General features: G+C 47.5%; 1 protein-coding gene across 1 annotated transcript in view; it reads right to left on the bottom strand.

Moving 5' to 3' along the window:
* Mthfd1 (methylenetetrahydrofolate dehydrogenase, cyclohydrolase and formyltetrahydrofolate synthetase 1) overlaps positions 1-19305 on the bottom strand; it is a 74705-nt gene that overhangs the window by 43024 nt on the left and 12376 nt on the right. The window contains exons 2-6 of the mRNA XM_006973151.4: positions 12811-12895; positions 1806-1865; positions 1408-1461; positions 1088-1224; positions 871-971 (exon numbers count right to left, since the gene is read on the bottom strand). Coding sequence (XP_006973213.1) covers positions 871-971; positions 1088-1224; positions 1408-1461; positions 1806-1865; positions 12811-12895 — 437 coding nt within the window. The remainder of the gene's footprint in view (positions 1-870; positions 972-1087; positions 1225-1407; positions 1462-1805; positions 1866-12810; positions 12896-19305) is intronic.

Here is a 19305-nt window from a genome sequence, read left to right as displayed (position 1 = left end):
ATCAGCGTCGTCTCTATAAAGCTGTAATAAACACTGGCTACACATCTGGAAGAATATAAATTGTAGGTCTGAACTGTCCCAGCTGGGCCAAGGCTGCTGGCCTGACCGTTGCTGGCCAAGAGCAGACAGCCTTCATTACTAACGCTGGCCGAACGCCTCACTGGAAACTTCTAACCTACTTCTTCCTAACAGGACTCGTTTCCTTGCAAAAAATAAACTCTGCTAAAAGCATTCATGATGGAACTAAAATACGAAGGTACTAGCTATATAATAAAGTAATGTAGGGCGACTGTTCACGAGATCCGTTCCAGCCATCTGTCTACTGCTGGAACCACGGCAGGGACTTGGTGCTGGCTCCAGGGACAGGAACTTACACTTCTGCACTCTGAATTCTTACCATCATTTAGGATTCCCACCCCACCCACCTCGACACAAAAGAACTTGCTTTGAATGCACATAAGCCTGGCTTCAGATCTTGGTTCTGTTATCTCAGGACAAAAACTCCCTCTCCGGCCTTTTGTCTGTTTGCTTATTTTGTTTTTAGTGCAGGGAACTGAACCTTAGCCTTTGGTTTTGAGACAAGTTCTCACGTATCCAGGATGGCCTCAAACTCATGATCCTCCTTCCAAGTTCTGGGATTACAGGTGTTTTTGCAAGTAGGCTGGCTCTGAGCCTGTTCCCTAGCTGTTAAACAACAGCGTGCATACTCCACAGGGCTGGGGAGAAAACTGAGCATTTTCTTCAGCTTTTTTTTTTTTCTTTTGTCAATCAAGTCCATTTCCCTACGGCCCACTTCCTCTGTCTTGCCATGTATCTAGAAGGCTCTTAGGAAACGGCTCCCTCCTGTTGCTGGTTTTGCTCATTTTTTACCTGTCTCTTTGATGAGTTCCAAGCATCCTTTGGGTGTGCACGGGATGAAGCAGTCACTGAGATCACCTCTGGCGAGTTTCCCAGCGCTGACGCTAGTCAACCTAAAACAAAGTCGTCAGAATTGGGAAGAAGGAAGGAAGCCTCTGTTCTTCAAAAAACAAATGTGGTATGTCTCCAGAAGAGAAGCGTAGTAAGCAAACGAGCGGGCAGCACCTACCCGTCCACATCCTTGTCGGGTGCGATGGCGTTGATGACGGCCTCCGTGTTGATGGGAGTCTCCGCATCCAAAGGCAGCTGCACTATGAACCCGTGCACGGTGGAGTCCTCGTTCAAGGAGATGACATACTTTAACACCTAAAACAAGTGTGTCCCTTTGAGTTTGTTTACCACACACATGCTGAACGGGGGAAGAGAGGGAAAGGAAGAAGAACCTGGGGGTCTTCTGTCGGCAAAGTGTATCTCACCCCTCCAGTTCCACTAAGGAAGCAGACAGGGAGGCACCTCAGCTCGGGAGAACCCGCTCGTTCCCACACTCACCTCAGACTCGGTGGACGTTCTCGGTAACTTAATGTGAGTAGCTTTGATCCCGATCTGCGGAAACAAACACAGGCACCAGGTAAGGGCCTGAGACGGGGCCTGGTTCTTTGAAGGGCCGTGGCTAGGACACGGGAGGGCCAGGCGTCGTTTCACCCGGGTGTGGAGAAGAACCAGGCCGGCGCACCACTCACTCGTTACCAGTGCACTCAGCATCACCCCACATCCACTCACCCGGCTGGCTCTCTGGGAGGAAAAGCAAGGAGAAGCACCCAGGGGAGAAGCCAGCTGTGCTGGGTCACCCCGCTCTGACCCGCTCCACAGTTACATTAGGGTCTGCCGGTGGCAGAGGGGAGGGGTCCCCCACAGGATGTGGGCCGGGGGTGGTGTTCTGGCTTTACCTCTTCAGCAGCTTTCAGCTTCACATTTATATAAAGATTGGAATCATCTCTGTCGCCAACCTGGAATAATAAATAGATGCAAATCAGACGGTTAGGGAAAGGCAAAGTGTACAGAGAAACTTCTGCAGTTTTAGTTTGGATAAAATGCCTGTTTGAGCCGTGGCACTCTTGATGGAGAGAACTTTCATGGAATCAAAGGAGGCTGGGGGCGAATACAAGCGGCTGTACTCTGTACCCTCTAACCGAGCTCATACAACAATGCCTAGAGGAAAAATATGTCAAGCTGGAAGCAATGACGTGGACCTGTAGTTACAAGCTACTCAAGAGGCTGAAGCAAAAGAGGTGTTTAAACCCATCAGATAATGGCCAGCCTGGGCAATAAGAATGACTCATCTTTAAAAGAAATGGGGGGGGGGGGCTAGAGAGATGGCTCAGAGGTTAAGAGCACTGGCTGCTCTTCCAGAGGTCCTGAGTTCAATTCCCAGCAACCACATGGTAGCTCACAACCATCTGTAATGAGATCTGGTGCCCTCTTCTGGCCTGCAGGCAGACATGCAGGCAGAATATGTATAAATAAATCTTTAAAATAGGAAAAAAAAAAAAAACTATAAAAAACACAAAAGGGGGGGCATGCACCTGCAACCGCACTGTACCTGAACTGTAAACAAGGCAGGAGTGTTATAGGCTAGCTACCAGAAATGGGGGTTACTTAGAACAGGCCAGGTAACTGAAACTGAGAAATTATCATCAGTCCAGAAAGACACCAGAGACACCGCACACCCTCCCCCTACCCCCCGGGGGCAGTGGAAAACACTCACGTTCAGCCATACTGAGGTGAAAACTGTTAGAACTGTTAGTTAGCTTATACAGAACAGGACCAGGGGAGAGGGCGAACTGGTGCCCACCTCCCAGCAGCCAGTGTGGGAGCCGCTGTACCCTTTGAACCCTGACCCCGCTACACTGTATCTGTTTTCACCCCGACCTTGTTACAGTTCTTCGCTGCAATCAGCTATCTGTAAAAACCTATTTCACAAATGTTTTCCTGTGTTCTGGTGGTCAACACCGCTTTGCAGTAAGTTTTGCTTCTCTCCCCACTGTAGAGAGCAAAGTCCTGGTTAAGGGAAGTCCTCCGCACAGGCCCCAGGCTGATGAAGCCTGGCCTTCATAACAACATTTCCAGAACTTTGCATGTGGATAGCCTGATGCTGCCCTGGAATCTCCCAGATGCCCTGATTCCCAGCTCTGGTCATCCCATATTCGCTTGGTTCTCAGCTTTGCTGACGAATTTGAACTTCAAAGGAACTAGGAGAACTAGGAGAGTCCTAGAGGGGAGCTTGAATCTTGGAGGTTTAGCTTTGTTTTTTGGTCCTGCCTCCTGCGTGCTAGACAAGTGCAGAGCCTGAGGTACATCCCCAAGCTCTGAGTCTCTCACAGAGGGGCTGGTTACATAAGGAATGAGAGACTAGATGCAAGAATGTTTGAAGAACATTAAATTCTTGACTGGCAGTCAAGTGGGTGGCTGGAAGACTGGTTCCCCAGAACACAGCTTAATCCCAACATGATTTATCAAGAATGTTACTTAAGCATTTCATCCTCAGTGCTAATCCCTTCCTGCAAAGGGGTTGTGCATCACACCATCAGGAAGACCCAACAAGACAAAAAATAAGCCAGATGTGGTGCACACCTGTAATGCTGGCACCCAGGGGGCTGAGCCAAGAGGGAGATTGATAGGAGTTTGAGATCAAGTTGGGTCTCATGTTGCCCAAACTGGCCTAGAGTCTTTTATGCAGCCAAGGCTGGCTCTGATCCTCCTGCCTCTGCCTCCCACAAGCTGGGATTATAAAGGCTGGTTCAACTCCTTTGCAAATGGTTTTTAAAATGGACCAGACAGCACGTATGTTAGGGTTTGTTTTTCCTTTTCTCTTTAAGACAGGGTCTCACCGTGCAGTCCTGGCTGGCCAAGAACTTGTTATATAAACCAGGCTGGCCTTGAACTCTCAGCTCTCTACCTGCCTCTGCCTCAAGCACTGGGATCAATAGCACACACCTCTACACTTTCGGGCACACAGTTGTAATCCTAGCATTTCTGAGGTAGCTGTGGACTCCAAGGCCAGTCCTGGCTACACAGCAGATTCAACATCAGCTCCTGCTACATGAAACCCGGTCTAGACAGACAGACGACAGACAAAACCACAAACCGCCATCCTCTTCCAAAGGAATATACCAAATGGCAGATGATACAGGTACAAAAGGAAGACTGAAGGTCCAGGCTTGGGAGAGCTCAGCCATCTCAGGGGCCATGGTGAGGCCCCAGAGGTTTGTGGAGGTAAAATGGAAGACAAGGAGTAGATCCCCTCACCAGGCTGGGCCATTGGTCAAGGACATGAAAATCAAGTCCCTGGGTGAGATCTCCCTGTCCTCCCTGCCTACAGAGGAATCTGTGATCATGGATGTTTTCATGGGAGCATCCCTAAAGGGTGAGGTTCTAAAGACCGTGCAGACTTGGGCTACAATGGCCATGCTGGTCTTGGTGGTAAGTGCTCCAGGAAGGTGACCTCTGTCATCCAAGAGGCCATCATCTTGGCCAAGCCTTCCACTGTCCCTCTGCAGAACGGTTACCGTGGAAACAAGATTGGCAAGCCCCACTTGGTCCAAGACCTATAGCTACTTCACACCCAACTTTAGGAAAGAGACTGTTCACCAAGTCTCCCTATCAGGAATTCACTGACCATCTTGTGACTCACACCGGAGTCTCCGTTTAGAGGGTTCCAGGCTTCAGCTGTGGCTACCACATGGGGTTTTTATACCAGAAAGTGAATTAAGTCTGGAAAGGGAGGGAGGGAGGGAGGGAGGGGAGGGAGAAACAAAGAAAGAGAAAGAAAGGCAATCCAATAAGTCTACACTTGGACCAGATCATGAACATCCTGCAGTTTGAGTTTAGTCTGGACTGAGTTGACAGCTGTGCCCATCACCCTGGCTGCACGGACATCCTTTAAGAGGATGCTAATGAGCTGAGGTCCCGCAGACTGCTGCCTGGGCTAAGGAGACCATTTTGAGTGTGGAGAGACTGTTGCATTAAGAGCCGAAATGACCTGTGGCTATCTTTACAGCTCCAACTGTTATCCCTCAATCTTATTGCCTCATGACTTCTAGATAAAACTCTAGAAAGGTCCAAAGTTGACATGTATGAACTCTAAAACTAAGAACAACAAAGATAGTATTTCAATAGATAGCCTTGGTGTAGCCCGCCTACTTGATAGCCGATCTATGTATGTGTTTTATAAACGTGACTGATGGCTTTATTTGTGACTATAAAAGTTCATGTAACCTTCCCACAGTGGAAAGTCACTCTGATCGAAGGAGCGAATCATTTGAATCCATATTTCTGACCTATCATGGTGTCTTGTAATGAGCTCAGAATATACTGTTTTCTTATTTCCTTGAGCAAAGTTCTTGTTTTTATTTATTTTATTTTATTTTTTTAAAGTTTTTAAGTTTATAGAGACACGTTTTCTCTATAGCTTTGGAGCCTGTCCTGGAACTGGTTCTGTAGACCATACTGGCCTCGAACTCACAGAGATCCATCTGGTTCTGCCTCCCGAGTGCTGGGATTAAAGGCCATCAGCGCCCAGAGAGCAGAGTTAATTTTTATGGTAACAAATGAGAAAAACAAGCAGGGTTTGGAACCAGTACTTGGTTGGGGTGCTAAACTCATCCTTTCTGACTGGCTTTGGGCAAAGCCTCCCAAGATGTTTGGGGCATCAATTACTGTTAGGACAGCTTTTACCTTATAGGGGTAATATAACAATTAGTACAGCCATACCTACAGAGGACCTCTGAACCAGAATAAACACTTATCTATGTAAGTGTACTGCCAACTCATCAGTAAAGAGGGAGTGTGGTCTGTCTGTGCTAGGGTGAGTTAGTTATGTATTGTATCAAGTTTCCTGCTGGAGAGACGGCTCAGAGGTGAAGAGCACTGACTGCTCTTCCAGAAGACCTGGATTTGATTCCCAGCACCCACAGGGCAGCTCACAGTCATCTGTGAACTCTAGTTCCAGGGGGCTCAGTGGTCTCTTCTGGCCTCCATGGGTACGAGGTACGCATGTAGTGTGCAGACATACAGGCAAGCCCATTCACACACTTAAAAAAGAGGAGGAAGGTGTTCAGACTAGAAACAGGAAACCGGTGAACAGTCATGAGGGTGACCCCGAGTGGGAGGGACAGGGATCTAAAGCGGGGAACAGATTCCAAGATCCAAGAAGCAGATTCCACAGCACAATAGCCCTATGGGAATTAGATTTTGTTTTGTTTTGGAGACATGGTCTCTTGCAGGAACAGGCTGGCCTTGAACTCCTAGTCCTCTGGCAGTGCTGGGATTATAGGTGTGCACCACACAGGTTTTGGAGATAGACCTCTGGCAGGAGCGTGTAAGAAGATGTCAAAACCAGAGGGCAAAAAAGACGAGAGGTCTGGGAAAAGATGCGATGACAATTTTATGTAGCCAAAGAGCCAGCCTGGAGCATTCATGCCACTGATTCATCGCTGAAAGAATAAGCAGCAGGAATTGTTAGGCTACAGTAGACACTTGCAAACTCAATAAATCTGAGGTCAGGTTTAAAGATTATTGCCAAGCAAAGGTTTGGCTAGAGGAAGAAATTATGCCGGGTACGTTGGCACACAGCTATAATCCCAGCACGTGGGAGGTAGAAACAGAAGGATTGGACGTTCCAGGCCATCCAGGCTGAGACACACAAGACCCTTTCCAAACAAAACATAACACCGAAGGAGGAAGAGAAAAGGAGAAATCACAACAGTTTAAAGCGCTAAACTGGCTTTCTTTGCAAGTCTATAATGAAGCACACTTCACATCATAAAGCAGGGGTTGGCTTTGTAGACCGAAAGGGTTAAGAAAAGCAGGAAAGGAGGAGAGAGGTGCACGCACCATTTCAAAGTCACTTTCCCTGGAAGGTGACGGGCAGGGAGTCAGTCGGATCGCAGATCGGGCAACGTCAGGTTACAACTGAAAATGGCCAGTCCGGGCCATTGGGCTGTTTTCTCTCAGGTTAGGTAAATAGCTCAGTGGCACTGATCGTCTGCATGACCGACTCCATTTTGACCTCTCACTGAACTGCTGGACCCAGGGATGTAGCTTAGTCCAATGATTTACAGAAATGAATTCTTTTCTTCCTTTCCTTTCTTCCCCGCTCTTTTGCAGTGCTGAGGATAAACCCAGGGCCTGGTGCATGCAAGTGCTCTACCACTGAGCTACACCTCCAACCCACAGACACCATTCCTGACATTTATTTCTTCCCACAACAAACAATTAAGATGAAGTCAAGAAGTAACCAGTCCCCAAATGTACCAGGTATACACCCACCACACGAATCTTGGTTCTTAGTTATTTAAGGGAAAAAAAAGGAAAAGCCACCACAGCACGGAGCACACTAGGCAGAGCCTTCTGAGTGTGCATTCCTGCTCTGCTCAGGCTGTGTAGGTAAATAGCACTGTGGGTCGGGGAGGCGGTATTTAACGACCACTCATTCTGAAATTTTTGATGAATAAGGGACAGAGGCTTAGCAAGGAATTAAACGGCGTTTGTGTAGACATGCAGAGAGAATGTGGGACAGGGAAGATGGGAATTCTGACGAAGTTTCAAATGGAAGCTGTTTCTGCCATCCAAACCAATCCTTCAGACATCCATCTGTTCATCTGCCCAGGCAAATGTTTGCCTCCCTGTGGGATGGATGAATCTTGAGATCAGGGAGAAAACTGGACAGAGAGAGAGAGAGAGCGGAGCTTGGCAGTATTCCCTCACGAAGCTCTAGGTCAATTAAGGAAAGAAAAGGATGGAAAAGCGGAGCACAGGATCGCAATTCCAGCACGTGACAGGCGGAGGCATGAGGGCTGCTGTGAGTTCAGGGCCAGCCTATACGACTACCCAGTCAGTTCCAGGCTAGCGAGAGGTACATAGTAAGACCCTGCCTAAAAATATGAATGAATGCAAGCAAGCAAGAAAGATTATACTGAACTACATTAATGCGTACATTAACGTACAAATGTGATGATACATGCTAGTAATACCATCACGTGGGAGGCAGAAGCAGGATGGCCAATAAAACTTGACTGATCCTGGTCTACATAATGAGACCCTGACTAAAAATGTGTGTGGAGGGAGGGGTATCATTAAAACGAATCAAAATGATAATCTTTCTTTAAAATGAGGGTTCCTATAAGAAAAGTGTAACGGTCTTCATAAAACTCATTAATCCAGAGACCCACAGCCAAACATTAGGCAGAGAGAGAGACCAAATTAGAGATCTCCATCAGGTCCCTCTCCTTGGAGCTCAGGGAAGCCCCATGGAAGAGAGGGAGGAAGAATTGTGGAAGCCAGGAGTTCATGGGGGCACCAGGAGATCATGACCCACAGAATCAACTAAGCAGGGCTCATAGGGGCTCACAGAGCCTGAAGGGGCAATCATGGAGCCCGCACGGGTCTGCGCTAAGTCCTCTGCATATACAGTATGGTTGTGTAGGTTGGTGTTCTTGTGGGATTCCTAACAGTGGGAGTGGGGGATGTCTCTGACTCTTTTCCTACTTGTGGGACCCTTTTCCTCTTGCTGGGGTTGCCTCGTCTCCAGCCTTGATGTGAGGGTTTGTACCTAGTCTTATTGTATCTTGTTATGCTGTGTTCGGTTGATATCCCTGGGAGGCCTGCTCTTTTCTTTTCTGAAGGGAAATGGAGAAGTGGATGGGGGAGGGGAAGGGGCTGGGAAGAGTGGAGGGGGGGAAATGGCCATAGGGATGTATTGTAAAAGAGATTTAAAACAAAACAAGAACAAAACCCCTCATCAGTCTGAATAACAAACGGAGAGCAATTCTCCAGAGAGAAATGAATACTGCAGCGGAAATACACCTGCCATAGTAAACTCAGGGAGGCAAAGGAAGACATGACTATTACATGTAAAATCAGAGTCCCTTAAGTTGTTCTTAAACAACAACCCTTGGCTACAAGGACCCACAGCAAGGTTGGCAGCCAAGTCTGGTGTTGCATACCCATAACTGTAGCATGCTGGAGACTGAGGCAGGACTTCAAGGTAAGCTTGGGCCACATGGGTAGTATCTGGATGTCAGACTAAGCTAGACAGGCAGTTAGTTGCAGGCAGTTAGTCGCTAGGTAGATAGCCTTGCAGAAATGTTCTCTGTATTAGGTCGTGTTTTTGTGGAAGGTTTTGTGTGTGTGTGTGTGTGTGTGTGTGTGTGTGTGTGTGTGTGTGTGTGTGTGTATTCTATATATTTATTTGTTTATTTGTTTGTTTGTTTAGTTTTTTAAGACAGGGTTTCTCTGTATAGCTTTGTGCCTTTCCTGGAACTCACTCTGTAGACCAGGCTGGCCTCGAACTCACAGAGATCTGCCTGCCTCTGCCTCCCGAGTGCTGGGATTAAAGGCGTGCACCACCACTGCCTGGCTAGGTTGTGGTGTATTGACAGAGACTTGGATGACACAGTTATGAAGCAGTCATGTGTGACAACTGTCCCTTTGTGTACCTCTTCGTCAATCAAGGTTTGCCATAAGCAATTTCCTTTTAAATTCTGACAACCTTTACAGAGTGTGATGCCCTGTGCCGTGTGTGTGTGTGTGTGTGTGTGTGTGTGTGTGTGTGTGTGTGTGTATGTGTGTGTGTGGTGACTTTTGTATTGCTGGTACAAACGTAACAGTGGGTAAGTCTGCTGGTGGCGGCACAAATCAATCCAAGGACACAGACCCCACCACTTTCCCATGTCTCCTACCCTGCCGTGGTCTGTAGCACGAATTTCAAAAGTTCTTATTAATAAAATCAAACCTGGAGCCAGGTCCTGGGGTCAGTGCTGGAAGATCAGAGAAGCAGAACAAGCCACAGCTTCCTCACCTCGCCAATTCCTCAGCTGATCCTGTTTCCTCAGACTGGAAGCCTGTGTCCTCATCCAGAATGGGTTTCAGCTGAACTGTGCTGCTCAAAAGCCTAAAGGCTTAACCAGCTCTAGTTCCTGGTTCTCACGCCTTATATACCTTTCTGCTTCCTGCCATCACTTCCTGGGATTAAAGGCTCTTGTTACCACGCCTGGCTGTTTCCAGTGTGGCCTTGAACTCACAGAGATCCAAATGGATCTCTGCCTCTGGAATGCTAGGATTAAAGGTGTGTGTGCCACCATTTTCTGGCCTCCATATCTAGTGGCTGTTCTGTTCTCTGACCCCAGATAAGGATGCACAATGTTTTGGGGAACACAGTACCACCAAAGTGGTCCCTCAGGAAAACAGACGGCAGTTTTACTGAGGAATGCTCTTGACAAGCAATACCGATTACTGATGCTATTCAACCTCAACCTGGGAGTCTTTTCAGGACTCCATGTAAAGAATCAGGAAGTCCCCAAGCACTCCTGCCTGCTGTCTGTGAAGGAAGCTCGGGGCTATTAATAGGCAAAGCATTTGTGCTATTTTGCCTTGCCAGATGAACCAGATGCATTTCCCCCAACTTTTCTTGAAAGAACTGACAAACAATGATTACTCAGGCTTGAGTAGTTTGCAAATACTTTCTAAAAATGAACAACTGAGCTGGGCATGGTGCTACACATTTGCAATCCCAGCACTCGGGAGGATGGGGCAAGAGGGTGGCTACCAGTCCAAGGCCAACATGGCCACGTAGTCCAGGCAAGTTCAGTTGAAGTGCTAAATCCTGTCTCAAAAACAATAAATAAATAAATAAACAAATAAACAAATAAATAAGTAAATAAAAACAAAACTGTGTTGACTCTCGGTGTGCTGACTAGTTTTACGTCAACTTGACACAAGCTAGAGTCATCTGGGAAGCGGGAGCTTCAACTGAGAATGTGGACCCACCAGACTGCTCTGTGGGCTAGCCTGTGGTGCATTTTCTTAAGAGCCCAGCTCGTTGTGGATGGTGCAACCCTATGCTTAGGCGGTCCGGGGGTGTGTAAGGAAGAAGGCTGAGTAAGCCTTGGGGAGCAAGCCAGTAAGCAGGACTCCTCCATGACCTGTGTGTCAGTTCTTGCCCTGAATTCCTTTGGTGCTGGACTGTGATGTAGAACTGTAATCTGAAATAAACCCTTTCCTTCCCAGGTTGCTTTTGGTCATGGGGTTCTATCACAGCAATAGAAACCCTAACTAAGACAAGTGGTATGAGGCCAATTGTGCGCATGCCTGTGCGCGCGCGCGTGTGTGTGTGTGTGTGTGTGTGTGTGTGTGTGTGTGTGTGTGTAAGTAATGGGGGTCTTTCCCAAGAAACAATTGAGAAAATGTCTCCATAAGATTGGACTATAGACAAGTCTGTAGGACATTTTTTAAATTAGTGATTAATGTGGAAGGGCCCAGCCCATGGTGGGTGGTGCCATCCCTGGGCTGGTGGTTCTGCGTACTACAAGAAAGCAGGCTGAGGCAGCCACGAAGAGCACGCCAGTAATCAGCATTCCTCCCTGGCCTCTGCATCAGTGCCTGCCTCTAAGTTCAGCCGGCTTGAGCTCCTGCCCTCGCCTCCCTCAGTGGACTGGGATTCTAGACGTGTAAACCACACAAGCCTTTCCTCTCCAAGCTGCTTCTGTCAACAGTGTGTCACCACAGCAAGAGTCACCCTCATTAAGACAACTCCGGAAAGTCATCTTCTGACTTCCACAAGAGTGCTCACATGCACACGCTTCCTTAAGAGTGCACACATGCACACACATGCAGCCACACCAAATAAATGAACTCAAAATGTGAACATGTAATTCATGTCTTCTCCCCAGATTTTGCTACCAAAATGTTCTAAACTGGGTATAGTGGTGCTCACCTAGAATCTCAGTACTAAGGAGGCCCAGGCAGGAGGATCTGAAGTTCAATGTTAGCTTAGGGTACAGAGTAGGGCCTGTCTCAGACAAAGCTCTCTCCCCATAAAGTTTATGTTAACATACCAAGAGTTCCTATTGGCCATTTTGAAATAAATTCTACTTAACACTTAATTTGGGGGGGGGGGGGATGCTGGTTCAGCAGTTAAAAGCACTTGCTGCTCTTACAGAGGAACAGAACATGGTTCTCAGCACCCATGTGGGGAGCTTACAACCATCACTAAGGCCAGCTCCAGGGTACCTGACACCTCCTTGTGGCCTCCAGAGGTACTCACATTTGCATGCACACATACCAACACAAGGATACAGACTTACACAGATAATTAAAAATAAGAAATCCTTTAGGCAGGGCATGGTAGTGCACACCTCTAATCCCAGCACGCAGGAGGTAGGCAGGTGGATAGAGCTCATTGAGTTAGAAACCTGGGAATTTCAGGCTAGCCAGGGCTACACAGTGAGACCCAGTCTTAAAAAAAAAAACAAAAACAAAACAAAAAAAAAAACTCTTAACAAAAGGGTTAAAAAAAAAAATCTTTTAACAAAAGGATTAAATGTACTTCACACACACATACATACCAAAAAAAATCTCAAATTTTATTTCCAATACGTAACTATTAGCAGCTAAGTTCCATGAGCTCTTTAAATTTTAAGAGTACAAAGGATCCTAAGACCTAAGGGGCAGGGCTGATGATGCAGCTTGGCGGGTGGAGGGCTTGCCCAGCATGCAGGAAGCCCCGAGTTCCATCCCCAGCACCACACGAAACTAGACAAGGTGGCACATGTCTACAACCCCGGCGGCTGGGAGGTGGAGGCGGGAAGATTACAGAGTTGAAGGTCATCTTGGCCTACAGAGCCTATATAACAACTCTGATGCCAGCCTGGGATACATGAGGCCCTGTCTACAAACCAACAAAAAAGATGAACATGCCTAGAGAAAGGGCACCCCAACCAACGGGCACAGAGCAGGATAAACCGGCACCCGGAAGGTGGGCTGCAGAAGGGAGCCCGCCATGAGAAACCATGGTGCGTTTGAGGTTTCCCAAGAGAAGTCTGAGGTGCTGCTGCCCCTCGCGCTGGGGAGAGGCTGGGTAAGGATGGCATTTAAGGGAGCAGGGTGTTACATTACCTGCAGGATGGCCAGGCCAGGTGTGAAGCCAGGGACTTGCTCCTTCATGTGAGTAACCTGGCTCTTCAGCCGCTCCCTTATTTGCCTAGAGGGGAAAGAAGAGGTGTGAGTTACTGCTTCCTTCACGGGCAAGCATAAGTGAGGCAGGTCACTGGATGCACCTCCTGGAAATTAGTCACCTTCACCGATGGGTATTATCTGGTGTGCCATATCTCACGGCCTCCCCACCCATTTCCCAGGCCTCAGTTTAACCTGGATCGGTCTCTAACGTCTACTGACAGTGACTGAACCAAGAGGTAAGCGTGGGGAGAGGTGACTTACAACATCTCAGTTGGGGACTGACGGGGCAGCTTAGCAGTTAAGACTCCAAGTTGGAGTCCCAGCACCTGCATCAGGAAGCTCACAACCGTCTGTAACCCCAGCTCCAGGGGAATCGGATCTGATCCTGCCACACTCTCGTGCATCCACACAATTAAGCAACAACAACAACAACAAAAAGTTAAAATCTTAGCTGGGGTGGAAGTGCAGTGCAGTGGTAGACCACATGACTAGAATGTGCAAGGAAGGCCCTGGGTTCCACCCTCTAAAAACAAAATGAATCCACGGATGCGGACGGCACCCGTAATCCCACAGTGAATAAAAGAAAACTTGGACGCTTCCGGAAGGCTCTGTTCTTCTTCAGCATTTCCACTCTCCACATGCTGTCTTAAGAAGCCTTTAGAGCAGAGAACTCTGGTTTATAACTTCTCAACCCACTCTAGTGTGACCAGTCACAGGGTGTCACATGAGGCTGAGGGACAGATCAAAGAACACCACTCCAAATTCATTATGAATTTATTGTATCCTAATTCAAGAAACAATTCTCCTTGCAAAGGAATTTAGGCCAGGCATAGTGACACACACCTGCAACCCCAGCAGCACCTGGGAAGCTGAGGCAGGAAAGTTGCCAACATGGTCTAATAGCAAGTTTCAAGTCTGTCAGAGCTATAAGGTGAGACCGTCTCAAAAAGACAAAATAAAAAACCTAGACAGGAGCGGTGGGTGGCAAAAGCCTACAATCCCAGCACCCAGGGAGTGGAGCAGGAGGAGCTGAAATTCAAGGCCATCCTCAGTCACATAGCAAGTTTGTAGCCAGACTAGAATACATGAGCCATCTCAGAGGGAGGGAGGTGGGGGGGTGAGATGAGGGAGACAGAGAGAGAGAGAGAGAGAGAGAGAGAGAGAGAGAGAGAGAGAGAGAGAGAGAGAGAGAGAGAGCTAACCTCTTAAGAAACCAAGATTATGCCCAGGGGGTAGGGGGGTGGGGGTGGGGGTGCACGCCTTTAATCCCAGCACTTGGGAGGCAGAGCCAGGCGGATCTCTGTGAGTTCGAGGCCAGCCTGGTCTACAGAGCGAGATCCAGAACAGGCACCAAAACTACACAGAGAAACCCTGTCTCAAAAACAAAAAAAAAAAAAAAAAAAAAAGAAAAAACCAGTTTACCAAGATACCTATTTCAATACTTTATAGCATCCAGTCAACTAAATCATACCAATAAATGCATATCCAAATTACCCACAGGACTCACGTCCCTTGGAGAGCCAGTTTTGTATCTGCCTTTCCTAGTGCCCACCTTACCTACACTTGACATACAAACAGAAGCAGGCACTCTGCAGCCTGCCTCTAACTGGGACCCTCTCGGCTCTGCTTCTCCATGCGCTCACACTGCTGACATCAGCAGGTGTAGACAACACGGGAACTAGATTCTCTGGACCAGCCTATCGATGAGTTAAAAGCTGGGCCTGGTCGACATGTTAAAAGCTGGGCCTGTTGGTGGTGTGGAATATTATTTTAAGATGTGTTACTTTTGTTTATGTTGCATTTGTTTAACTCTGTGAAGCTGTGTTACTTTGCCTGTCTAAAACACCTGATGGTCTAATAAAGAACTGAACGGTCAATAGCAAGGCAGGAGAAAGGATGGGCAGGGCTGGCAGGCAGAGAGAATTTATAGAAGGAGAAATCTGGGAGAAAGAAGAGATGGAGGAGTGAGGGAAAGGAGCCAGCCACCCAGCTACACAGCAAGTCACGGAGTAAGAGAAAGATTTACAGAAGAGAACGGGAAAAGCCTAGAGAGAAAAGATAGACAGGATAAGTTAAGGAAAGCTGGCTAGAAACTAAGCCAAGCTAAGGCTGGGCATTCATAGTAAGAATAAACCTCCATGTGTGATTTATTAGGGAGCTGGGTGGCAGCCTTGCCCCCTAAAAGAGCCCAAAACCAAACAATATGGTGGCTCAGGCCTGTAATCCCAGCTCCTCAGGAGGATCAAAAATCCAAGGCCTGCCTGGGCTACAGAGTGAGTTCAAGGTCAGCCTGGGCAACTCAGAGAGCCTGCCATAAATAAAACTTGGGTGTAGGGGGAGACTCCTCTAGTCTCAGTGTTCAGCAAGACAGGAGCAAATTGCTTGAGCTACAGAAGAATCAGCAAGTCAGTGCACAGCAAAGACTGTCTCAGTTAAAAAATTCACTAAGTTTTTGTCAAATTTTCCAATTTTTATTTCTAGTTAGTGACCTTATTTTTTTTTTTCAAAGTATTACTCAACACAAGAATATAGTTCAAAAAAGGAAGAGGCCATAGTTTTTTGTTGTTGTTTTAGTGTTTTTGAGACAGGGTTTCTCTGTGTAACAGCCCTGGCTGTCCTGGAACTCACTCTGTTTGTTTTTAAACCAGATCTGACTGGATCATGGACGCAGCTCTCCTGGAAACAAGAACAGGCTGTCTCCCAGCTGACCGAGTTTCCACTTCCTAGCAGTCCTAGGCCTCTCTGCTCCCTGTCAATGTCAATGAGCTGTGGAATGGAGCCTGGCAGCCGAGGAGGAGCTCGGAGCTCTGTGTGGAGTTCCCAGGCTTGCCTCTTCCTCCAACCCCCTTCCCGCTAACCTCTGTGGGTACAGAGCACTTTAGGGCCGAGGGCACAAACAGGAGGGACGCAGAGCGGCTCCTGTTCATGCCTTTAATCCCTGCAGCTGGGAGGTAGAAGCAAGAGGGTCAGAAGTTTGAGGTTATCCTCAGCTACATGGTGAGCCTGAGTCTAGCCTGGGCTATAGGAGAGTGTGTCTCAAAAACAATAAATGGGGTCGGAGGGCAGAGGGGCATGTGGTAGGGAAATGTTTTCTACCTTATCCCAACCTAAGCAAAACCTATGCTATACAATTACTAGCAAAACATAAAAAAAGCCTCAAAGAGAGCAGGAAAAAAAGAAGAAAAGAAACCATAGTAGAAACAGATGGACACTCGAGATTACCCCCTTGTCAAGTAGGAAGACAGGAGAGGCTCTTTCTATGCCACTCACAAATGAAACACAGGCCCCCAAGAGGCCAGTGAGTTTCCTCGAGGCAATTGGCAAAGAGATGAGCAAGTACCAAGACCCTGGAGTGGGCAGCTGAGGGCCACCTGGAAATGGGGAGCAGCGGCCAGCACGGAGAGCCGATTTTATTCTGATTGAACAGGAGGCCATCCCGGGGTTTTGAACATAGGTCACATGGCCAGTCGTCCACCGCTGAAAGTTTGTTCTGGTTGCTGAATTGGAAAGGGACCAGGGGTGTTATAATCCGAGGTACTAGAAAGAAACCACAGCCACTGCAGGCAAGATTGATTACATTGCTGCTGACAGGTTAATTAAAAAAGAAAAAAAAAAAAAAAACAGGATTCTAGGTACACCTGCACGAAGCACATGTCACAGCTACACTCGGGCTCAGAGCCTCGGGGACCGTGAAATGGTAACAGATAACAACTACCTGAGAGTATTCTAACGCCCAGAGCAGATCTCATACTAACACAGTCCATCTGTTTACCAGTCTTCTAAAAGTAAGTGGGCATTCGAGACCTAAAGCTGGAAGTCTGGGGAGAAATAAAAATAAAAATCCTCGGCAGGTGGCAAAGCTATGGGAACTTAGCGCCATAGGTGGTGATTTGGAAAACACTGGCTTCGCTCAGTAGGATAAGACCATAGAACGGAATGTTCCAGAGTTCTATGCTACCATTTAAAGTAACTTAAGCTTGAAGTTTCCTTTTTAAGGGGGGAAAAAAAGGTTTTAGCTGGAAACTAGTTACACTGATTCCCTAAACTTCTCCTAACAGGCAGCTCTCTCTTCCATGAACGTGTGTGTGTGTGTGTGTGTGTGTGTGTGTGTGTGTGTGTGTGTTCTCTTGTATGTGGGTATTCACATGGGTGTGCAGAACATGCAGGTGTGTGGAGGTTGGAGGCCAACCTTGGATGTCATTTTAAGACATCACTTAAGCTGACTAACCAATGAAACACAGGAATCTAGGGATATATATATATATATATATATATATATATATATATATATATATAGAGAGAGAGAGAGAGAGAGAGAGAGAGAGAGCGAGCGAGCGCCAGGCACAGTGGCAGACATCCTTAATCCCAGTATTTGGGAAGCAGAAGGCAAACCTTTGTAAGTCAAGGCTAGCCTGGAATATATGAGGTCCAGGCTAGCCAGGGTTATGTAGTGAGACCTTGTCTTAAAGACAAATAAATAAATAAAATTACTGTGGGTGTACGCCATAGTACCTAAGTATGTGGTCAGAGGACAACTTGAGGGGGCCGATTTTCTCCTCCCACTACGTAGGTCTTGAATTCAAGTCGCCAGGTTGGTAGCCGGTACCTTTACCCACAGAGCCACCTCACTGCCCCCCCCCCTTTCTTAATAAGCCTTCTCTATTTCTGTTGCGTTTGCTTTCCGGGTTGGCTACTAAGAACCCTAAAATAAAGAGGAGGAGGAAAGCCAGGCGTCCACTACAGCTGGAGCCACGGAAGTTGAGAGCTACAAAAAAGTAAATGGAGAGAAGACGTAAGCACAGCCTCTCCTGGCTTCACGAGGCGGGTCTCTCAGCTACACGGAATCAAACGGTACTAAGTCCTTCAACCTGGACAGCCCATAATCTCCAGAAACTAATCCTTACAATCTCCTAAGACATCATTTTCAGGAGCCTCTCATGGCTCTCCATGGCCCTTGGGCTATATCTTCCATGTAAGGACTCCAGAGCCAAATGAGGCCAGAAGAAGCAGCTAGAAATACTCTAGTCCCCGGATAGAACTAACTACTCAGGCCAGACTCACGCCATCCTCACCAGCCAGCTACAATCTAAGGGAAGACATCCGTCAGTCTCTGCGTAGGAGCAATCAGGACTGAAGTGTGCAAGGACACCCCAAAGCCACAGTGCACCGCTCGTGTCCCTTTGGCTCTGACCGATGAGCACCCGTAAAGTAATCCCAGCCAAGTGGATATGACGCAAGAAGTGAAGACACGGGCACCGTGCCGTTTCAAGATGATACTGACACCTAGTGGGTAGAAGTCGGAGGTGCAACACATAGATTTGGTGGAGAAAGGCTTCAAAAACGTATTACTAAAAAAGTAGACTATGGGGATGTGGTGGCGCACACCTCTGATCCCAGGACTCAGGAGGCAGAGGCAGGTGCAACTCTATGAGTTCAAGGCCAGCCTGGTCTACACAGAGTTCCAGGATAGCCTGAGCTACATAACAGAGAGACCCTGTCTCAAAACAAAACCAAACACAGCAGGCTATAAGGATGAAGAGATGGGTCAGTGGGTTAAGTCACTGCTGACTAGCCCGATGACTCAAGTTTAATCCCTGGGACCCAAGTGGTAGAAGGAGAGAAATGACCTCTGACCTCCAAACACAGGCGGTGGGTGGCATGACAATACCAAGCTTCTCCCCTCCGACCTCCACCAAATAAAAATAAGTGTAAGAGCACACCACCACACACACAAAATAAATGTAATAAAAATTGAACTTTGAAAAGACTTATATATTTTATTTATATCCATGGGTGTTGCCTGAATGTTGGTATGTGCACCATGTGTGTGTCTGGTATCTGCACAGGACAGAATATGGTCACATCCCTGGAACTGGAGTTACAGATGGCTGTAAGCGACCATGAGCTAGGAATGTAATCCAGGTCCTCTGGAAGAACAGCCAGGGCTCCTAACCCACTGTCCCAATAAAAACATCTTAATAAATTAACATAAAATGTTCAACTAGCAAATTCAAAACCCGCAGTGGTGGCTCATGCCTATAACCCTAACACTCAGAAAGCTGAGGCAGGAGGACTGCTGTTAGTTCTAGGTTAGCCTGGGCTATACAGAACAAGAGCCTGATCCCAGGCTAGTGAGATAGCCCAGTGGATAAAAGAGCTTGCTGCCAAGGCTGACAACCTCAGTTCAATCTCTATAAGCCACATGGTGGGAGCAGAGTGAGACCCAACCTCAAAATAGATAAATGAATAAGCAAACAAATTACAGATGGGTTATAAATTCATTAGAGAAGGGTAGCAGAGATAAACACCATCAGAAAATACAGCGAAGGGTAAGATTCCTGAACAACGAAGCCCAGACTCCTTGACTGCTACCCTACTCCAGGAAGGAGCGGATGAGCACCTACTCGGATCCAACAAGCCCCTGGCATTAGTTAG

This window comes from Peromyscus maniculatus, chromosome 14 (assembly GCF_049852395.1).
Source record: "Peromyscus maniculatus bairdii isolate BWxNUB_F1_BW_parent chromosome 14, HU_Pman_BW_mat_3.1, whole genome shotgun sequence".
NCBI classification, from domain to species: domain Eukaryota; kingdom Metazoa; phylum Chordata; class Mammalia; order Rodentia; family Cricetidae; genus Peromyscus; species Peromyscus maniculatus.
This window is presented reverse-complemented; position numbering and strand designations above follow the sequence as displayed.